The sequence below is a fragment of the Platichthys flesus genome, chromosome 21 (genome assembly GCF_949316205.1).
Source record: "Platichthys flesus chromosome 21, fPlaFle2.1, whole genome shotgun sequence".
NCBI classification, from domain to species: domain Eukaryota; kingdom Metazoa; phylum Chordata; class Actinopteri; order Pleuronectiformes; family Pleuronectidae; genus Platichthys; species Platichthys flesus.
Genome location: NC_084965.1, coordinates 13,682,700 through 13,705,350, shown reverse-complemented (window position 1 = coordinate 13,705,350; position 22,651 = coordinate 13,682,700). Strand labels below are relative to the sequence as shown.

The window sequence follows — 22,651 nt, the reverse complement described above, 5'->3', positions numbered from 1 at the left end:
AATTAATCAATATCTATTAATCTGATAGGCTACTTTATTTATTGATTGATTATTTATTAAGCCTCGGAAAACACATTGAGGAATAAGATCCCCATTTACAATGGTGCCGAGGGTACAATGAAGAGTTAATACATTGAGAAAATAAATAAATAAATAAGAATGAAATAAATAAGCATATATACATAGAGCAACACAATGGAAAAGGTCACAATCAACCCTGACGATTCAATAAAATACTATGGTTAAGCCTAACACAACAAACAGTTGGGTTAGGCTGTCAATAAATTGTTGGGTTGTTTTTCGGCGACACCTTCAAATGTTCAATACTTAATACAATACAATACTTAACAAGATGACAACACACTGGTAAATGCAGTTAATGCTGGACATCTCAGCTTGAAATATAAATTAAAAGGAATCAGTAATGAAAATAGTGATAGTGATAACTTTTTTTCTAATGAATAGTTACTGCTATAAATGCCATTAGAGAACCTGGAGCCTCCAGGCTCCCAGAGGGGTCGGTGCCACAGGGCAGCTGCCTACTCCACCCTTTTGGCAATTCAGCCGAGGGCCTCCGGAGCCCCACCGCCATCGCTCACTCCTGAGCAGACGATGTGGAGAAGAAGTCGATGCACTCATAACAAGGTGGGGGAAAGAATTGATTGCAACCTGAAGGAGGTCTCATTTATCACTTCACATCCAGGAACGGGCTGCAGCATCAGTGTGGATACATGTGGCTCAGAGAAGCTGTCAAATCAATGGATAACAATATGGAAATACATTTAGTATTTGGTGGTTTCTAATGAATAAAGGTAGTTTATTTATAATATATTTTAGATTTAGTGGTGTTTAAACATGTCAGACAAACTGCAGCCATCAGATGGCCATCGAGATGTTTTGGCCTCAGTTTCAGAGAGGTGTCATGTCGTCCATCTTTATATACAGTCTATGATGTTTATAGATAAATTGAAAATAAACTATTGAGGTAGAAAGCAAAAAGCTTATTAGAAAACCACCATCAATCCACTGAAACTGATGAAACTCTGTCCTATGATTAATGCAAAACAACACAAATAGTCACGAGATGTGGTGGATTTATTAAGTATGAGCATTCATAACCAAAGACAGTCACCCTCAATTCTGAGTTGTTTTAACATTCATGGTACATTTATACAACTAGTTGGAACAAAGAGAAATTACATCTTCAAACTGCTACAAAAAGTTTGTTTTGAGAGAAACAATCCACTGATGTTGACCCTGAACTTAAGGCGGAACCTCAACCAATAACCTCCGACCCCTCAGACACACAGGAGCTGAGAGGCTGAGACACTTAAATCAATACAGTTTAGAAAACCAGAAGTAGAGAAGGAATAGACAAATATACGATCATATAAAATATCTGCAGCTTATTTTCTCATATTATTTTACCTTCAACATTTCTGATGTTTGACCCTTTGTTTAAGCTCGTAAAGTGGTTTGTTTATTTACATTCAATAACGAGACGAAAACCTGTCATGTCAGCTTATGTCCTGTGCAACTCTTCCTCTTGTAGCTTTAGTTGCTTGTGTGTTGTTGTGCACAGTGTCCAGACTTTGTGGTTCTGTTCCCCCAACAAGCTGCCGAGGCTCAGCTGTATCGACTGCTGCGACTGTGGCTTCTGCGCCTGGAAGAACTGCCACTGGAGGTGCGGGACGACCTGCAGAGGACAACATTTTTGATTCTAATCTCCAAGGCAGGAGGGAGACGTATTCATTTTTTAAATAAAACACAAAGTGAGCGGATCTGATGGTCCCACTTTCCTGCAGACAAGAGCGATTTGTGCAGAAGACTGAATGAAGAATATGTTTTAGTATTTATCTGCAAACATTCAGCGCAGGACGGAGAAAAGGGTAAATTGGAAAATGGTCTGCCCTGAGACCCGTCACCTTGTTGACATGTTTCAGGGTTCACCAGGGGGCACAGTCTTACCGTGAGCGACGGTCTGAACTCCGGTAGCTGTCACTTCGTCTGCGCCCTCGTCTCCTGCTCGCGCTCCGACTCCGGCTGGAGTATGTGTCTGACCTGCATTAACATACAGCCGCATTGGTTATTGCTGCAAATGCTTATAATCAATTAATTAAGATATGAAAGGATCTCTTCTCACGCTGCTGGTATCGCTAATAAATACATCTTTTGTTTTTAACAATCTCTTGTTCCTCTGCTATAACTCATATCCCCTTTAAGGAAACCCAGAAGGGAATCATTATAATTTCAATCCTTACTGCAGGGGTTTTATTTTAATCATAAAATACAGGATAAATAATTGTGTATGAAATTGTGAATATTTCTAATTCAGACTCAGGACATAGATGAAGCTCACAGACCTTGATCTGCGACGGCGTTTGTAGGAGCGACTTCTGGAGTGACTTCTGCTGTACGTCCGACTGAGGGAGGAGAAGAAAACAGAAGGTTAGAAACATTCATAAAGACCAATAACAGATTAACGAGGATTGCATACACAGGAATGTCTTGGGAAAGTTGCTTGCACATTTAAAACTTGTTTTCTTTAACTGAGGGTTTTGACTCTTTACATGGCTAAAATGTAAGTTATTGAACAAATAGCTCCATAATTAAATTAGTGTTTCAGGACATACCTCCTGTAACTTCTGTATGTGCTGCTGCGGGAGCGCGACCGTCCTCTTCCACGTCTCCTCCGACTTCTGCTACGACTCCTAATAGAACCACACAGCGTCAGGATGACATTTTTCTCAAGCCAGAACAAAAAGGTCTGTATCCCAGACGTTTGTCTTCTGGACTAAATGCTCCGCATCCATCAAGTTTATTACTTCACAACTATCTCGATCTACATCCAAGAACACTCTCCAGCATTTAGAAAGATTTACTGATGGGAGCCCTTGTGCTCTCCATTTAATCAGAGTGCTGGATTCCACTGACCTGGACGAGGAGCTGGAGCTGCGGGATCGACTCCTCGACCGGCTGGAGGAGTGCGTCCAGCCCCTGGAGCGAGAGCGGTGACCTGAGCCGGAGCGCGACTTCCTAGACGCAGGCCTGGGCTTCTTCGGGGACCGCGTGCGGGAGCTTCCCCTGCTCTTCCCCAGAGACGGGGATCCTTCCTCGCTTGAGCTCTCCTGGTTCCTCGGCCTCTGGTTGAGCCGTGCTGTCTTACGTACCTCGTCAAACAGAGACCCCGGTCTGACCCGGCTATTGCTTTTTATCTCCATTTTTACTCCTTGCGTGTTGGGATTCTGCTTCTGTTGACTTTGGATGTTTTTTGCCACGACAGGTGGCACATGCATATTTTGCAGAGCTGACATTCCTTTCAAAGGCCTCCATTTAAAATTAATCGCAGATGCTGCTTCATCCTGTAGTCCCCCAGCTGTTGTTGTGGAGGTAACAGCAGACTTTTCTTTGCTGTGAGGTAAAGCTCTGTCTGTATTTGTCATATCTGACGACTGTGAGGTAGATTTTAGGGTTAAATCAGGGATACTATCAAAACAATCATGTGTAACTGGCTCTACCTGTTCAGCGTCGTGCTCTGGGGTACAAATGTCCATATCATCGAACGACTCCTGCTCTTTGATACTGGGTAAATGAGCACTATTAGCACTATTAGCATTGTTAGCACTATTCCTATTGGATGACAGATGAGCAGTTTCAGTTTGTTTGGGGGTTTTAATACTACATTCTCTCGCCCTCTGTTGCCCTCTGTCCTCTTCTCTACTGGAGTTTTTGTTCAAGGAGGCAACAGTTTGGTCCTTATCATTCATTCTATCTTCACCAGGCCGTTCTTTGCCAACTCTACTGGGACTGTGTTTCTCCTTCTTGGATTCATCTTCATCCTCCTCCTCTCCAAACTCTAACGGTGGCTGCCAGTGAAAAGTCTCTTTCAGCTTCTGATGTTTCCTCTTGGATCTCTTTCCTTTGTCCTTACTGCGATGGGAGCCACTGTTGTTCTCACGTCGCCTCTTGCGTTTGTGTTTGCGTTTGGATTTGGATTTCTTCTTGCTCTTGTGCCGCACCCGCTGTGCGGCCTTCTCGGGACTTCCCACTGAAGAACTGGATCCAGCAGCGATCTTGTTCTCCAAAGCATTCACCGCCTCTGACGTCTTTTTAATGGTGTCGTAGTCCGATTCTGAACTTGCCTCCCCTTCCTCTTTTTCAGATATGGCTAAAGTCTTGGCTGCCACGTTTTCAGAATCGCTTTCTGAATTCCAACCAGTGAGCTCAGATAACTTCTTGTCCGGAGACTCACTGGACGGAACCGATTGTTTCTGCTTCTTTGACAAGGCGATGCTGTTGCTTTGGCTGACTTTATCACTGTCACTGTCCCACTCAGACCTGCTATTAAAGCTCTCAACTGGCACCAAGCTGCAGGGTTTCGCCTCTTGATCTTGAGAGCTGCTTTTCTCCTCTATTTTCTCTAAAGAGCCACTTCTCCTTGAGACACGGATATCAGGACTGTGCTCACTGCCTGTCCTGTTCTCAGACCCTGAATGAGCGTCTTTACTATTGGAGAGTGCGATGAAGTTATCTACATTTTTTACCCTCCTCAAAGAGCTGTAGTACTCTTCCCATTCCTTGTCTAAGGAATTCTTCTTGTTGCCGTTGGCTTTCGGGGAGTTTTCGGACTCTGACCTGCTGTATGATGATGACCTGCTGTGATACTCATGAGGAGATCTGGACCTGGACCTGCTCAGGGAGTGACTGTAAGAACGGCTGTAGGTCTTGCTCCTGGAGGACCTGCTGCCTGAGCGCCCAACGCGTCTGTTTGCTTTGACGCTTTCTGTGTCTGGCAGAGACTTTGTCGTAACTGAAGTCTGAAGTTTTTCTGTAACATTAACCGCTTGTCCTGTGTGAGTATTGGTCACGATTTTAGCTTTAATCTCTTGAATATGGACGTAGGAGGGTTTCCAGGGCTTTTGACCGGGCTTCCAGCGAGAGGGAGGAGGACTATCGCTCATCGGGATCACAGGTAGATTTTCAGGAGCCGGAAGCGTTGGGACTCGAACTACAGGTGCGACTTTGCTATCAGGAAGCTTGTCATTCCCATGGATAACTGTATTTGATTTGGACTTGTGGGCTTTCCTCCTCCTTGGTGATCTGGATGAACTCCTCTTTCGGGATGAAGACAGAGACCTGGATCTGTACCTGGATCTTGATCTGGATCTCGAATAGGACGAAGATCTGGATAGGGATCGACTTCTAGATCTAGTGAGGCTTCTGGATCTCGAATAAGACCCCCTCCGAGATCTGGATCGACTGGATCTGTAGGATCTAGAGTAGGATCTCGAGTCCCTGGAAGACAGCGAGGACCGCTGCCTCTTCCGAGCGGACGAGTGGCATTTACTTGAGGTTGATTGAGTCGGAGAACAGGATCTATTGGACTTTTTTCCTGGAGACGCTGACTTTTCCCCCTCTGACAGATGAGTCTCTTGAGGTTTATTCTTGGAACTCTTCTTCTTGCCATGTTTCCGTTTTTTGGCCTTCTTCTTTTGTTTGGCTTTCTTCTTCTCTTTCTTCTGCTCGCGTTGCTGGCTGGACCTCCCAGAGCTGCGGTCTGAGGAGGGCTCTGCAGAGGCAGATCTGGACCAGGCAGGGTCCCCTCTGTCATCCCATCTGCTTGAGGAATGTTCATTCAATCTGTTAAGTCAAAAGATGCATGAAGAAACATAAAAAAGTATATTCAAAGTGACAAAGTTAAGTATTAGGTCATACTTGTCTCCTTTGCTCCATCTCTCCATGCTGGGTGGTTGATAAACTTTGGTTCTCTTCATCTCTTCTTTCCAGTGTGGCGGAGTTTCACTGCTGCCACGTTCTTCCACCGATGCAGAGCGGGATTTAGATCTCGTGGGAGTGTGATATCTCTGCAGAAAAGGTCACATCTAGAATAACTGGGCTGTAGTTGTATGCCCCTGACAGCCGGTCACATCATGAGATGAAGTGATTCAGGTACGATTATAATGAACATTTCTTTCACTGTGTAGATTCGAAAAGATGAATGAAGCAGAGATAAGTATGGACAAAATAAAACGTAAAAGGAGATCAACTCCCAAAAAATAAACAGTATATAAGTAAAGCACAATGATTCTAAGTCTAAGGTGATTATACACAAATCATGAATATTATATTTCATTTCTGCTGATAAATTTCCCTTAATACTGTTATTCTGCTTCTTTTCCTTATTAGTACTTTGCAATAAAGTTTTTGAACAATTGAGGGAACCGGGACTTCATGTTTGGAACTGCTACTTTATACTATTCACTTCTGTTAATCCATTTTCAATTAGTCCAAATGGAAAAGATGCAGTATAAAGCAGATAACTACATTAACACAAACGGATACATTTCAGGACTCACTTCAGGTGAACTTACCATTGTTCCTCTGCCTTTAATCTTACGTCCGGACTTAGAGACGGCTGGTTTCTGTTCAGCTGAAAGAGACGATTCTTCTTTCTCGACTCTAAAAAGATAAAAAGAAAGCATTTCAAAAACTACCTGTTAACACTTCAATTTGATCAATTCGAAAAAGAGTGAGACAACAACGAATGTGTAAATGAAGCCCAACTTAAAACTCACATCTCTGTTTTATCCTCCTGAGAAGGCATGTCCCGTCGCAGCAGGAAGCGATTCTCTGGCACTGGTGGGATTTCCTCTGGTCGGACAACGGGCTTCTCTCTCTTTCCACCATGTTCCTTCTCTTCCTCCACTTCTTTCTCTCCCTCCGGTATCTGTCTTTCCACAGAGCTGTGAGATCAGCAAAAACACGACAAAATGCGAATATTATTTTTTTATGCAAAGAACCATCATGTCTCTAATGTCTGGGATGCGCAGCTCAAAACTGTGGAGATGTAAGTCAATTAATAAATTACTTTTGCTTGAGATGCAGAACATCAGTGTCCTCCTTCTTAGATTCCTTCCTTCTCTTCTTTGACCGTTTACTCTTTGCATGTTTCTTGTGTTTGCAATGTTTTTGCTTTTCATCATCGTCACAGTCAGATTCCATCGATGAGGAGAACTGAGATGACGAATCCCTGGAGTTGAGGGATGAGTCGGCAGAATGAGAAGTTCTTTTCCTCTTGCCTTCAAGCACTTAAGACAGAAATAAAACAACATGTATGTTTATCATCGTCAGAAATATGGAGCTTTTTTTTTTGCAACACACAGTAAAAATGAAGCATAAAGCAAAGTTGAAATGTCAGGAGCCTTTTTCAGGGTGGCAGGACTCTGCTCCAACAAAGGCTTTGTTGATTCTTCTCGGTATGTTGGAGGCTATGAAAGCAGGCCTGGCAGAGTCAGGTGGACAGATGCCAACCGAACTCCACAGAGATCACCTCACTGATCCCCCATTAAACAGAAGATCAGGTTACACGCCCTGTACTAAAGCCAGTGGGGGGAAAACGCTGGCGTCCAAATGCCAACCTCTCACAGAATGAGCATAAAATATGACCCAGTTACAATCACAGGCGACACATGTTACTCCAGACATGAGACAAAAAAGACAAAAGAGAAATTAATGAATTAAAACTTTGGTTCAGATCACTGGAAAACGAATAACATCTTTGCTTTTGTATTAGGAATTTTCACAAGCCATCGTATAAATTTAGAAATTACACTGTTTTCATACTGGCTGAAGAAATCTCATACAGTAGGAGATCAAATTCAAATCAACTGGACAAGTCTGATGATTTTATGAACTTTTCTCAACAACAAATCACATTAACGCTTTAATCCTAATAAAAACTATTGTCTGTGTATTGATGTACTTTATTCAATCCGGGTCATAAATATTTACTTTGATCCCCAAAAACTAAATAAACCCACTGAAATGAGACCCCCAGTTTTAATCATTGCCTTCTTTTTGAGGAAGAACCGATGAGGTAAACCCGATGAGGTTAACTGAGGACAGGGTGCACAGAGTGTATTTGGACATACACAGATTCTTGGGTTTGGCCTTTTCACTAGATTTATTGAATAGTCAGTTTTACCCCTGAAGAAAAAGAGAAGTAACTGAGGAGGTACCATCATTTGCAGACTTGGTGATCAGCTGACCACAGTCAACCACTCGCACGTCAGCGTAGGGTCTACTGGCTGAGTCAGTCTTCAGCCCCTCAATCTTCTTTATCACCTCGAAGCCGGAGATGACGAGACCAAAGACGACGTGGACTCTGCACAGACGCAAAAAACATTTTTGCCTGTCAGAACTAAGCACTACCGTGTCTATTATTTAATAAAAATGCCTTTCTTAATAAGAGTGAGGGGGTCCTATATATTAATATTTTTTTCCTGCCAAACTCAGAACAGTTAAATTTGGTGCATTTCTTGTATTCTATGTTCTTCTTCTCACAGGTTTGAAGTGACAGGGTTCAACTGGAAAAGCTTGAATTAATGCCTTGTGGTATTTGCCTTCACCAAACATTTGAGATTACACCTTGAATATATGTACTGAAGGATTCGAAAGTAAATTCAAGTAAAAAATAAAAGGTTTGGCCTTAAGTGTTAACACATCTTTTAAATCTATAATTTTAGAGAAAACTGCCAAAGTGACAGAAGATTTTACCCGTCGAGATGCGGCGCCGTCTTGGTTGTGCTGTTAGTGGAAAATCCAGCGATCCAGGAGTATCAACCAATGGCAGAGCCAGGGTCATGAAAAAGGAGAAAAAATAGAAAAAGAATGAGAATAAACAATAAACGTCAACAAAGCATGGGCGCTTCTGTACCATCTGAAAGATGGAGAATTTGTAAAACCACCCTTTGTTTGATAATAGTTGATTGCAAATCAATTTAAGTCACATTTTCAATTAAAACAGCTACAAACAGGCAGGTTTACACTCAACAACGGAGTGTGGGAAATTAAAGAATAATATCTGCGAACATTTCCTCCTTTATGCTTTTATTGATGGTGGAAATGTCCATTTTGTTTTTAATGATAAAGAAACCACATAAATCAACTTAAGCCATGTCCAAATACTGTTTCAACATGTCAGAAATCAACACAGTGCTCTGTTTACAAACTAGTGAATGATAAAAAGTCAGGAGAGAGAGAAACACAGCCTTGGAGACACATTACCTTGGAAGAGCAGGATGCTAGAGTTTCTGCAAATTTTACACAAAAACGGCAAGAGAAAAAATGTAACACATTTGTAGGTGAAAAAGAACGAATCCATGTTTCTCTGCACTTTGAAATGTAACTGCACACAGAGAGGGGATTGCTGACCTCACACTTAATGAAAAATTCTACTCTATAGTTTTAAAAACAGGAGGAGCAGAAGGTAAAGACAGAGCTGTATTACAAATGGCACTGAATTAAATGGTACGTTTGCAGAGTGAATTGCTTTACTGAGCGTTACTCACATGAAGAACTGGGAACCATTTGTGTCCTTCCCGCGATTGGCCATCGACAACAGGAATGCTCTGTCGTGTTTGAGAGTGAAGTTCTCGTCTGTTGGAAGTAGAGAAAGAAGGACGGAAGTCTCACTGTGTATTCTCTCATTAGTGTCGACAGAAATATTCAGGGATGTAAATCAGAAATAATTTCATCCAGCAAACCTAATCATTGCCTCACCAAGCGCTCCTCTCGTAAAATGCTTTTTTTATTAGTTTAACTATCAATTACAAATCACCTCCATTTTACATTATTCTGACCATGTTAAAAAACATCATGTTATAGGAAGCGAGCTGTTCAGACCGAAGTTCTGCTAAAGAAAGATATCCTTCTATTGCCTTTCTTCTTAAGGTCCCACTATTGTTTAGTTTTTTTTTCTTCTTTCTTATCAAACTCGTTTTAAACTGCACCTTATGCATCAATCAATAGGACCTGAACGTACTGTAATATTCAATACAGTACATATTGTTAAGGCGAAATATTATTGCGTCATCGATAAATCTGCACACATCGAAGTTATGTGCTATTTCAATGTGTACATCCTTACTATATCTATATATCACTATATGCATGTTGGAAAACAAATTATCTTTCACCCATTGTGGCGCTCCTTTGTAGTCGTCGTATTTAGCAGAGAACCTGCCACTCTCTACCTGTCTACATGTCATAACAGTCAAGTTAGGGGCACTGGAGCTATAAATAGCAGCTATAACACAAATGCAAGTCACTTGAGCAGTCAAAGGCTTTGGGGACTAACAAGTTGTGTGAAAGGCAAATCCTTCAGCACCCTGGTGCACCTGTACAAACATTTGCACCAGGGTTTTTTTTCAGTGACTGAGGACGTCGGTGGGGACAATGTTGACATGGTGTTTACTGAGCTGTGTACATCTCTTACCTTCTCATTTTGCAAAAGACCACTCTATAAATAAAAGAATATGTTGAAAATTTTAGGCAGGAAGATCGTAGCTTGGAAAGAAAGAGAATGCCTACTCTCCATGCTGACCTGATTAAACCCACTACTGTAACCAGATAGAAGACACGGTATACATTATAGAGGTGAAGGTCAATTGAGTTGTACATAAGAAAAATACACAAGAAACCTGTTCACAACAATAGAAGCATGCAAAGTTATGCTCATGCAAGCGGTTCAGTATTTAGATATACAATAACAAGCCATCAGCAATGTGAACAGCTCATGACTTTGTACTCTACTTACCTTCAAAGTAGCCACCATATATAGACTCTCCTCCTCTTCCATTACCTGCAGACATAAAAGAGTACAATAATTAATCGTGTTGCATTTAAGTCAGACAATATGTGAGCACTTCTCACCATACAACATATATGTGGTGTCTCATACAAAATCTGGAGTGAAGTGGATGATACACTTCATCTTAGCACATGTAAAGCGACAAAAAAAAATGTTGTTTACAATATTTCACTCTGACACATCACCCAAGACTTTCTGGTGTGTGAATACTTTGTAGTTTTTGATATCTTCATGATTTTCTCCCATGAACACTCACAGCAAAGACACTTTGATGAGATCATTATCTTTTTCACCTGTTACACTTACTTTGTCTTTGCTGCTCTAAAAAGCAGTGCTTGCAATTGACAGTATAGCACAATTGCTGTTTTGGAGTTGGGAGTTTTATCTGAATGAGACTTATATACTTTAAAGACCTGGTTTTGAATCAGCATATAGGTTTACGTAGTCGCCAACGCCCGACCCGGTACTTTGCCAGTATCTGAGGCAGAACATCTCTAATTCACCTTATTCTGTAAATTTGTTTAAACACACATCTTCAAAGTAAATTAAGTCACACATAAGACGTCATTACCTTCGGTGAAGTCGCCTCCCTGGATCATGAAGTTCTTTACAACTCTATGAAATGTGGAGCCTTTGTAGCAAAGCTTTTTTCCTGTGATTTTGCCAATTCCCCGTTCACCTGCAATTAGATGCATGTTAACTGAGCTCTCAAAAAGACAACAAGAAGCATAGTGAACAGTCCTGCTGCTGCACACACTGCTGTGTGTGAACCAGATGCCTTGAGGTGTGAAAAAATGTTGGTCTTGAGTGTTGTTGCATGGTGTTATTCTACAAGGGAATTAAACCACAGATGGCAACGTGTGTTTCAGGAAATGTGATGCTTGTGTTCAGGCACCTTGTTTTTAATACTCCGGTGTAGAATTCATTAAGAAATCTTCCACTGGACTGAAACTGTCTGGGGACAGAACAGTGGCCCAAAGTTGTTACCCTGGGGATTTCGCTCTTCTCTGGGGTGAGAGGGGAAAGCAGGGATTTCATTAGATGTGATGATGTCTTTAAGGTTGGTTTCAGCAGACAGAGGACCTGCTGTTCAAACAGGCAGCTTGGGTTGCTAATCTTTTAGTATTTTGCCTGACTGGCTTCAGGATTTTTCTAAGGGTTTGGTTTCTTACAGAGTTAGCTGATCCCCCTCTAAAAGGACACATGAGAGATTCGGAGAAAGCCACAGATCTACCCAGCTGACTCACGTTTATTTTTATGCATGCTGTGAAATGTTGTCTGGGTGTGTATGATTTCATTATTTAGGTAAAGTAACAGGCTAACCAGACGTCTGCCCTCGCTATAGCATTACATTCCCATTGGCCAGGTAGGGTGAAAAATGAGCGAGAGCATCGATCTGCCGTCGGTTTGAAGATTTACGGCTATCTCTGGGCAGACCACCCCCACAGCTACAGTACACTGCGTTCTGCTCAGTGGGATGAAATATCCAGGGGGACAGACCATGACCCCTCTATCCATCCAGTGAGTCCATCTGTCACTGTAACATTTACAGTACAGCCATACTTCTTTTCCTCATGGTATTAAATGACCAAACAGGGGTGTGAAGCATGGCACCGCATATTTTTTGGTCCACTTTCCAATCCTGGCTACTCAGAGGGGTAATTTGATAGAACACACAGGAACAATTATATAAAAAGAGAAGTGAAATGTAACAGAGAACAGTCCAGATTCAAACCAAGAAAATTATTGTTGTGTAGAATGCACACGGGCAACCACTGTACCCTGAGGGTCTTTGGTTATAAATAAGAAATCAATCAAACTCTGTGCAAAATTGTGGAAATGGTATTGAGGGCAGCTGTCAGTTGTATCAAAGCTTTCTGAACAAAAATGTATGCAAAGCACTGAATGTAGAAAAAGGCCAATTTGAATAAAACATTCACTTGACTTAAAATACTCACCAGTGCACAAACTGAGAAAGTTCTTGCTTGTCTTGGGACTTGTGTCTGAAAATAGTTGAAAGACTATACGCCCCACTGGAAAACAGAAAAGAAAAACATTAGCAAAAGAATAATTCCTTCCTTTTGAAGATCCACACATTTACAAGACACCTTCAATATCAACTCCAAAAAACAAAAAGGCAACAATGGTGGAAAAATCTTTAATAGGCAAAAGATACAATTAAGAATTACGATTTAATAGCCGTCATGTCACTGTACTGTGCACTTTTAATTGGCTTCCGGCACAAAATAACAAGGATCCTGTGGCGAAGCTCAGACATTAGAGAAACTTTTCCATAGCTAGAAGCAAATCTAGACTTAATTACAACAATTCAGCACAAACATAATTAGTCACAATAAACCAGTCAACAACGCCATTGTACTAGCGCACCACTTTCATTTTGTACAAAAATATGAATTAACAGCTCTGAGACTAAGAAGAAATATAAATATAAGAGTTTAAACATATTTATTCATGGTGTCAGTTCAGAATAATCATCTACCAAAGTGAGGCCAGGATGTTTACCTGACTAACTAATCCTCGAACCTTCACATGTGATTTTAAATTCTCCTACCTGGCTCACGGTTGAGCTCCACATCAAAGTAACACTGAGGGCGGTCTTTCACCCCCATCGCGATCAAAGTCCAGGTGACCTAAAATGTCGAAAGAGTACAAAAGAAATAAAAGGCTGTGCAGGAAAAATAACAACGCTGTCTTCCCTTGAAAAAAGCAGAAAGAGCCCTATTCAGGATCCCTATTCATCAGCCATGAAAGTACAGCATACTGAGAAGAGTGTGTTTGAAAACAATGTAGCGAGACTAAGAGACACAGAGAGGGAGGACAGAAATAGGAGGAGAGAGAAAGGTGGGAGGGGAGAAAGAGAGAGAGAGACTTCTATGAGGAAATGTGGAGATGCAAATCCAAGCAGAGCTCAGCCTGCACACTGTACATTGTAAACCCTGTTTCCACTGAGGAATTGGACATCACTGTGTGACAGCTTACTGTACAGACTGTGAAACGTCCTCAGCTAGAGCCGTTTCTGAGCCAGGCCACTGAGGCCGGGGGCTTTGTGAATCTGGAAATGGACGGAAACTGAAGAGATTTAAACTAGAGCAAGGTGAAGATTATCCTTAATGAAAGCAATGCACCCTGAGTCATGTACATCACCAGCTGGAGCTTGTAGTCCAAAAGTCAGATGCTGAGGAAATCATGGCACCAAACTAAATTGTCTCACGTCAACTCTGCCTCAGCTTTTTCAGTGACAGTGTTTCTGCACTGCCTCGCGAAGAAGATGAGAAGCACAGTGTTCTCAGTTCGAGAACAAAAATGTTAATAACCTTAATTACAATTTCAGTACATGGAAGCATTTACTCTGTCAACAGTTTGTTTGGTAGTATTTTGCATACGCTGTAGTCTTGACAAGTGGAATATGGAGAAGGCATTACTGAGCTCCACTTCATTTCTGGCCCCCGAGAGCAGTAAACAACCACAGCTTCCACTTGATCCAAACTTGTATCTAACACTAGTATTGCAACACAAAAGAGGAGTAATTGAAGGGTACGAGACAAATAGCACTGCAATCTAATTTGGCAACAGTGGCCTAAGTGAATTTGGCTGTGGAACCACCCTCTCGTTGACGAGAGTGATTTATTTGCAGTCTGTGCCTTTCTGTTTGTACAAGAGAGGCCCTTCAGAATAATGTGCAAGGACAAAACCTTGTGGGCACTGCTGAAGGTTAAGTGCAGCCGCTTGGATTTATGAGTTCACATTATGATATTGAGTGGGATATAAAAGCAACTTGCATCTTTCACTATGTGCCCAATCAACACCTGCATTTCACATGTACACAAGTATAGTCCCACACGTTTCATTTGACAGCTGGTGAGCGCTGGTGCCTCAAAATATAACATGGGCTGAAAAGCTAATGAAAGAGGATCCGAAATAGTGAACTGAAGTGAATTGAAATAAACTGAAGGAAGTAAACACATCGGATTAGTAAAAAATGGAGGTGATGGTACTACTTGTGCACTGAGACTGAACTGGCCCCCCATCAACTGTTCAACACAAAGCCAGGAATGCATTGTATTTATAGCCAAAATCATATCGAGTTACACAGTGTTTAATGTGCTGGTATTGGCATTTTCAGCTTGTTAAACTTTACTGTGAACTTCACACAGAGAGAACAGGACATAGTAATTCGAACCAAATGTCTGACAGGCCATAAAAGAAACACTAGTTTAAAAAAAAAACTGATGGATTCTTTAAAAGCCATCAAAATGTAAACCTTAAGAGACATAAACATTGTTAAATCGCACGACCTGCACATGAATGATTTGCATCATCATTGGCTGAAGTGGCTAACAGCCACACGTTTCACTCGGGGCTTGGTTTTGATCAAGATTAGACATGTTATTAATGATGATATCAGGTCATGCTGAGGGCAAAACACCACCTAGCTACGAAGCTAACAACAGATAACAACTGCGCTTCCAAAATGGTTGAGCTAACAGCTAACCACTAGCTATTAATTAGCTTCGTTTTCTCTTAGCAGCCGAGGCTAATTAAATTTACAATGACAATCCCACGACATGTACTTTGCATTTGTAAATGACAGAACAAACCTGTGTGCAGTAGCTAGCCGGACAGTTAGCTAGTCACTGACGGTCCGGGAAGTAGCATGAGCTAACTTTGGTGCGACTGGCTGTAGCCCAGCGTATTAGCTTTTGTCCCTACTGAGCTCCCGTAGAGGATTTGTTGTCGTTTGGTGTGACCAGGAAGCAAATAGCACGTTAGCTCGTTTGCTATTTGTGTTTACCGGAATCCGCTACGTAAATTCAACAACCGGTTATTTGGTTGCTCGGTATTAATCGCAGTTAATATAAAGTATAGTGTTTGAAGTCGTGGCTAACTTCCGGCTGCCGGAGTATTTGTTTGATATGATGCTAGTTAGCTAAGCTATAGTAGCTAAGGAACAAGGTGCAGCATGAAAGCCATGATAATGAGGTAAGGTGTAACACAGAATGACTTTTTATGATATTATTTAACTCTCGCTGTCATATTACACATGTCCGAGTGGGATTTAAACCTCAGTCAACATTGATTTCAAACCTGCGCAGTTAGAATTATACACTTTGTCATGTTAAAAGTAGTTTGGTCCAAAACAGCTGTGTTACCAATACTTCTCTCCATGAGGGAAGATGTGGATTTACCTCCAAGGCAACTTTAATGCTGTCATTATGGTTTCTGTTGAATTTGTAATTAGTAGTTAGTACATATATGTGTTTGTGGTATTTAGTCTGATATCTATATATAATAGAAAAGGAATAATCTGTCACAGAATAACGAAATGTAGTGAAACAACACAACAAGACTCAATGAAGTTCAAACAGAACTCGACTTGAGTTTTCAGTTGTAACCTCTATGAAGGCAGGTTGTGTTTCAGGGCTGCTCTATTACACTGTAGTAGTTCTAATAATGAGTACCTAATAAATTGGCAAGCTAAAGTTATTATATGTATGTAACAATGGTAGTAGTATTAATAATAATACTATTTTATACGTATAGTGCTTTCAAATAATTGTAAATATAAAGTAGGATAAACTATGTCGACCCAGGTTCTGTGTTTATGCAACTTGAATAATTCATTATTTAATCAATCAAAAGTTATTTATGAGAAACAAAGAGCTTTATTTGCTCTTCTCTGTCTTTTGGGAGAATAAATTTGAACTCTTTGGTTCACAAACAGCTGTTAAGATAAAACAAAACGTTTTAAGATCTCTGTTTCGCTTTAAGGATTAGTTATGGGTATGTTTCACTATATTATAATCATTTATGGACAAACATGAATCAAATGTTCAAGAAAATTATTGTTTATTTCTGGAAAGAATTAAGTAACAAACCCTAATTTAGTCATCCTTATGTTCTGATCTTCATCCCACACAGGCAGTGTGTTCTTTATGGACACAGAGGATCATGTCTCTGATCCTGTTCGCCTTCGTGGTTCGGGTCAGGGATGGACTCCCCCTGTCAGCCTCCACAGACTTTGAACACAACCAAGAGCTCCAGGAGCGGAAGCAGCAGCTCAGGACCATCAGCAAAGTGCTGGGACGCTTCCCTGACAGAGGCTGCGTCAAGGGCCAGGAGCTTAACATATTGTAAGGACCGAGAAATCAAAGATATCCCTGATATCCACTGTCCATCTTAAACCCGAAGACGGGCAGAATGTCCACTTGATCACAGGGGCATCCATGCCACGCTGAGTCAGGCTGTTTGTTTACTAAACACCTTTCCCCCTCTCCACTGTTCAGCTTCATCTCTTCAGAGGGTGTATCCTACATGACTGTGTGCCACTGCAGCCTCCCTGTTGCTAAGGCCTTCTGCTTCCTGGAAGATCTGCGTTGGGAGTTCACAGCATGTTTCAGTAGCACCGTTGTTACCTTGGCAGCCAGGCCATATCCATTTTTGGAATTTGGTGAGTAGGAAGAGACACAGTTTCTTAGATGTACTATTGCTTGCACAGGATTTTGCTTTGAATTTAATCATTACGTGTTGTCTTCTTTGAATTCTAATGAAACAAGTTGGTTAACACATACGTTGTCCCTGCTGCCAATCCATAGATGGCACCATTCAGAAGCTGAAGCAGCAGTACAACCAGAGTGGTGGTCCGGCCCTCGAGGTGACGCTGGCAGAAGTCCAGGAGGATCTGAGGATCCATCCACTACAAGTAATTAACTTGGATGAGGTGGAGCTCACCAACGGCATCGCAAATGGGCATATGGAGCAAGGTCCTGGATCTGGTAAGACTTGTAAAATTAGCAATACGGTAAAAGTCTCACAGTCTACAACAGCATTGTAACATGGTTTTATTGGAACAGGTCCGAATGTGAGACTTCAACCAGTGACGGCGCCGGGAATCCTTTCTCTGGTTCTGAACATTGTGTGTGCGTCGTTGAACGTAATTCGTGGTGTGCACCTCATAGAGAACACGTTCCAGGTAATAATCAAGAAAGAGTGATGCTGAATGAATTTGCAGCATGTTGATTATATTTTATTTGCCCATTTTATTCATGCATAAGCTGTGGTAAATCATAGATGTTGGTTGCTGTGTTAGCATTTTGCTGTAGAAAGGAAAAGGTGCTCGCATAGAAGAAATTAAAGAGATGATTGGCACAAAACTGCACAGATTGGGACGTATTATGACACAGATGATGTGAACTAGTTTATTATTATAACATTTCTCATACATATGAGATTAAGTCGATTTTTACCTTCATGACAAATCAGCACAGTGTTTTCCCTTCACCCAGGATGACTACGAAGGTATATGGAATGTTGTGGCATTTCTTCTGGCTTTTGTCTGCTGTGTGTCCCAGGTAAATCTTCCCATTTTACTTTATACTTTTTCCTACCCAAGATTACACCTTGCAATCCTTGTGATCGAACTCCCTGTGTCCACAGTGCCACCTCTACCTGTTCCATTCATCCCTGAAGAAGCTGATGTCCTTCACTCTGTTGAGCGTGGTCATCCTATGCAACTTGTACCTTTTCGGCCTGAGGAACATATGGCAAATGATCTTTCACATTTCAGTGGCCTCGCTCTCCACCGTCCTCACCCTCCGCCGCAAAGTCCAGGACAGAACCAATGACTGTGGGGTGTGAGGAGCTCAGCATACTTAACAGTGTTGCACCGCACCCAGCACAGGTGAGAATAACATGGAAGACAATGTGTTGATCCATACGAGTTATGGTGATGCCCTGCCCTTTAACAAAAACATTCACAAACTCTGTGTCATCATAGACAATGACTTGTGTACTTGCACTTTGTGTGAACTGTTTTCCTAGACTGCACCAACCATACACTGTTTGCAGTTTTGTTTTTCTGGATTCTTACAAATATCTGTTTAACCTTAAACTAAATCTGTAAAATGAAGGAAGAAGGAGATGAAAATGTTGATCAATCTCCGTCACACCCGTCTTGTTCTAAGTGTTTGTGAAGGGGCGGCAGGTGTTAGCTTTTTTTAAGATGTTGACCAAAGTTTTCTCATAGAAACTACAGTGTTGTTGAAGCTGGTTATACTTGGGATTTTAAAATGAAGCACTCAGTATTATTTCTGCAACCGCAGGTCATTGATTATCTTTGCAGTAATCAGTTTACAATGCTCGGTGGTGGTTCTTGATTGTAACAGTCATTTCATTTAGTTGTACTTGAATAATGGGCAATTGGAAAGATAATTAAATACTCCATTGGGTTTTGGTTGCAGGGAGATATTTAACTATCAACCTAGTTTGATAAAAATGAGAGAATCTATGTAAAGTAAACGCAGCTGCTTTATTTGTTTTTAATTATTTGCTCAATCAGCCACAAAATGGCCCAAATTAGAAGAGGTAATTGTTAAACTATAGGTTGTTTCTGCCTTATAATGTGTGATGATGCGAATATAATTGATTGTTTCCATTTATTTAATTTCATCATCTGATAAAGAGATGCACCGGCAAGTGCTCAGCAGGCTCAAATTTAAGGGCTCCATTCATAACGACTTCACAGAAAAGACATCAGTACTGAGACATATCTTTTACTCACAATCTGCATTCAACACAGCTTTTGTTTGATTTTATCACATAATCTCCAATTTAAACATTTTTATACAGAAAAAGCAAATATAAGTGTTTTACTCATTCATCTTATTCTACTGATCCCTACATTGTTAAAATGTAAACTGTGGGTAAAATATAGAAAGCACTGATAAGAAGGGTAATTATTTGAAAATGTCGGAAAAAAAATATATGTCTGCACTATTTGGTTCCTTTTTTGTGTCATTATTGAATATATTCCATATTGGGTTTAGCTTAATGATATGTAATACCTGATTCCAGTTTATTTGATTGAGTTTTTTTGTGTTTGCTCCTTAATTGTTATAAACATAGAAATCGTATGATTCCACTTTTATATTTCAACATACATCATTGTAGCGCTGCTTAATAAGTGCAAGTCTCCTTGAGGGTAATTGTGTGTATTTATCTTCTTAGTAAATCAGTTTTTAATTGCTGAAATGCTGCACTGGTGGCAGTTAGGCAAAGGGAATTCAAGTATTAGTTGATAGTGATAGTTTTGTGGCTGCTGTAGAACTTTAGAAGCTTTGCCTTTTATTGATTGTTCTCTCATTTAATCAGGACAGTGAGACGGACAACAAACATTTTAAGAGCATTTAGAGCAGGGAATTCCCTTTTTAAAATGCCAGTTGTGAACAGACAAACTTAGTGCCCTTGTGATGGGATCTTCTTTAGCGGATGTTAATACCAGGCCTTTATCTCGTCCCGCAAGCCAAACGTCCTTTACCATTAAGTACAAGTTGTTCAGAAAAGCAAGTATTGCTTGTAGTTTAGTCCAGAACTATGGTTTTCTTTGACTGGGTGGACATAAACTTTGTGATTGCTGATTTTAAAATGTTTTAAACACAGTAAACAAGTCAAAGTATGTTTGATGCTGCATGTTTTTTTCTGTGACGTAATACTTTTGATACAAACTCACCATTTCCACTCAGATTAGTGCATATTTACACCATTTTAATTCCACTGGTGACCGAATGTAATGTAAGAATTAAGTGTTTCTAAGATCCACGAAGAACCAAATGATGTGGAGGATATTTTAATACTCAAAAAGAGCATTAAGGATACCAATGTTTAATATGTGGGTATTTAAACATACAGTATAAATGTATTGTTCAGGTGAAACATGTGGCAGCCATCTTTTATTTATTATCATCAAAAGACTTGACAGAAAACAGTTTGTAAATTTGATTATCAATAAAGTTCAGAGGTGAAAGCTGAAGGACGGTGTGTCAGGCTCCAGGACATTTTGTCTTGTTCAATACAAAACCCTGAAACGTGATTTTTATATTTAATGAGACACACAAGGTTGATGCAGCTGTGTTTGTGTCTGCAGCCTGTTTATAATGATGAGAAGTTACAGGGATATTGTCATTTATTGTATCTGCCAAATACACTGCTGTTTACGGGGCTTTGTTTTTTTCCTGCAATGGTAAAACTGACATTTCATTAATAAACAGTGTCTTTTTTTCCATGTGTTGTTCTTTTATTTGTGTTAAAACAACAACATCAACTCAATAAATATTCTAATGCCTTGATAATTTGGCAAAATCTTAATTTAATTTATTTAAAATTGTTGATTTTATTAATTTAATCGATTGGATTTGATTGTAATGCTTGAATCTGCATTACAAAGAGAATGGAAGAAATAACAATAACAAATTCACTGCTGTATTTATTTTTAGTAACAGCAGATGGTGCTCTTTCACTACTTAGTCAACTTGATTAATCTCGTTTATTTAGCTGACAACAGATTTTAATACTTGTCCTGTTAGTGTAATGGGATTTTAAAGTTAATAACATTTATTAGTTAATGACTCATCCCTAGCAAATTAAACCTCAGTGTTGTGTAGCCTCACAGAAAACATCCTGATAAGTAGTTTTTTTAATTTACAAATTTGAATCAGATGGAAAAGGATTTCCATAAGTCACATTAAAGTTTCAAACAGTAATTATTATAGATGTATAGTAATACATTTATTCAAAAACACTGGTGATATTTTAAGACAAACCTTCATAGAACAAACCGTCACGTTGGATAGAGAAGCCTTGTGAGATTGAGTACAATTTATTTCAAAAGCCTGCTAGCCCTTTTTGATGCCCTGTATTTCAAAAGGAGATCAAATTAAATTAATGCAATTTACAGCAACAACCAGGAGGGCGCTCGGAGCTCAAACTTATTGGCCCATCCCCGACCCTTCCACCAAGTTTTAATGAAATCTGTACTCTGCTCACCAACAAACAGACAAACAGTGATGAATAACCTCCTTGGAAGAGCTGATAAAGGAGGAAGATTTTCAATAGTGACATGCCATGACAGTTAGTTAGATGACAAAGTATTTCCATCTTCCCAGGGATTTAATTCAAACCTTTTTCTGTATTAATAAAACAAAGATAGAGGATGCAAACTAGAATGTGGGATGTTTATCCAGGACCTTTGTGAGTGTCTTAGCCACAATATTTGTTCCAGGCCTCAACCAGGCCTCACTGCAAGGGTCTCGATAAGAGATAATCCAGTTTTAATCCACTGACGTGCACTGGGATTCATGAGCTTTGACCTAAACCGCTATCAGTCGCTTTGAAGTCACCAAAAAAAGCTTCAGTTTAATATCTGGAAACGACATCCCACGAATGTCCGACTCACTGTCTCTTCACCGTTTTGATCTTTTACAGACATTGACACAGTTTGGTTATTAGCATCGCAAAGTGTTTGTCAGCACTTTCATGGATATTAAAGAGGGATATTTGAGGTTGCAACCCATAACAAATGAAACGTCCCCCCCCCCCCCCAGGGCTCCCAGTGACATTATAAATCCACAGTGTCATCAGTCCTGCTACAACAACCACCATCTAAATGACTGGGTCGGACTCACTTTCTCATTTACAGGGATTAACCTTGTCTTATTCTAATGGCGGGAGCTCCTGCGGTTGGGAAGCTGCCCCCTCTCCCTCAACAAATAGCCTTTACAGCATGGGTGGTCCTGCCCAAATGTTTATGGCTCCCATTTCTCTCGCTGTCTGGCGGCCGCCTCTGCTCCTGCGTGTTCACAGAACAGCGGCACTGTTGTTTTTCACGGACGTTTGCCTTTGTCAGTACCGGCTAATAATAGAATACGCGGAAAACAACTTTCATGGATGATTTAATCCGGCGTTTGCGACCGTTTCCATCTCCGTTGTACTGTAGAAGTGATATCATCTAAAGTCTCTTAATATCCGTCAAATGTGATGGTTGATGCACACACACAAAGACACGCACAAACACACAGACACACACACTCTTACATATTTCCTGTCCCCGGGCCGTTTGGTGACACTGACAGTCGCTGATGGGCATAAATTTGCATCAGTCAAACATTTGACAGCAGCTGACCTGTGCTTCTTTTATATTTACTCCTG

General features: G+C 40.6%; 2 protein-coding genes across 5 annotated transcripts; one reads left to right on the top strand and one right to left on the bottom strand.

The window, feature by feature from the left end:
• Positions 1–1,077: 1,077 nt before the first annotated feature.
• Positions 1,078–15,374, bottom strand: nktr (natural killer cell triggering receptor). 4 transcript variants are annotated; one of them, XM_062379703.1, is made up of 17 exons: positions 15,271–15,374; positions 13,224–13,302; positions 12,610–12,684; positions 11,223–11,330; positions 10,598–10,642; positions 9,351–9,438; positions 8,557–8,586; positions 8,019–8,164; positions 6,869–7,088; positions 6,576–6,743; positions 6,372–6,459; positions 5,716–5,864; positions 2,935–5,640; positions 2,634–2,711; positions 2,364–2,423; positions 1,969–2,061; positions 1,078–1,696 (listed from the first exon to the last, which is right to left on the bottom strand). In XM_062379703.1, the coding sequence occupies exons 2-17, from the start codon at positions 13,279–13,281 to the stop codon at positions 1,627–1,629; spliced, it is 4,182 nt and encodes a 1,393-aa protein (XP_062235687.1). In that variant the 5' UTR covers positions 13,282–13,302; positions 15,271–15,374; the 3' UTR covers positions 1,078–1,626. The 4 variants fall into 4 exon arrangements, with proteins under 4 accessions (XP_062235687.1, XP_062235689.1, XP_062235688.1 ...); XM_062379705.1 differs by having other exon boundaries at positions 2,935–5,616; XM_062379704.1 differs by lacking the exon at positions 15,271–15,374 and having other exon boundaries at positions 13,224–13,972.
• A 37-nt stretch (positions 15,375–15,411) lies between these two features.
• Positions 15,412–20,729, top strand: sec22c (SEC22 homolog C, vesicle trafficking protein). Its single transcript, XM_062379707.1, has 7 exons — positions 15,412–15,652; positions 16,592–16,803; positions 16,957–17,120; positions 17,266–17,445; positions 17,524–17,642; positions 17,956–18,021; positions 18,107–20,729. The coding sequence occupies exons 2-7, from the start codon at positions 16,622–16,624 to the stop codon at positions 18,305–18,307; spliced, it is 912 nt and encodes a 303-aa protein (XP_062235691.1). The 5' UTR covers positions 15,412–15,652; positions 16,592–16,621; the 3' UTR covers positions 18,308–20,729.
• The last annotated feature ends 1,922 nt before the right edge of the window (positions 20,730–22,651 follow it).

Excerpts from the sequence above, each read along its gene's own strand:
- nktr (XM_062379703.1), bottom strand. The coding sequence starts at position 13,281 with ATGGGGGTGAAAGACCGCCCTCAGTGTTACTTTGATGTGGAGCTCAAC. Across the intron at positions 7,089-8,018 it reads CACCAAGTCTGCAAATGATG|TGCTTGAAGGCAAGAGGAAA; the intron begins GTACCTCCTCAG and ends TTCTGTCTTAAG. Across the intron at positions 2,712-2,934 it reads AGCTCCAGCTCCTCGTCCAG|GAGTCGTAGCAGAAGTCGGA; the intron begins GTCAGTGGAATC and ends TGGTTCTATTAG.
- sec22c (XM_062379707.1), top strand. The coding sequence starts at position 16,622 with ATGTCTCTGATCCTGTTCGCCTTCGTGGTTCGGGTCAGGGATGGACTC. Across the intron at positions 17,121-17,265 it reads ATATCCATTTTTGGAATTTG|ATGGCACCATTCAGAAGCTG; the intron begins GTGAGTAGGAAG and ends GCCAATCCATAG. Across the intron at positions 17,446-17,523 it reads GGAGCAAGGTCCTGGATCTG|GTCCGAATGTGAGACTTCAA; the intron begins GTAAGACTTGTA and ends TTATTGGAACAG.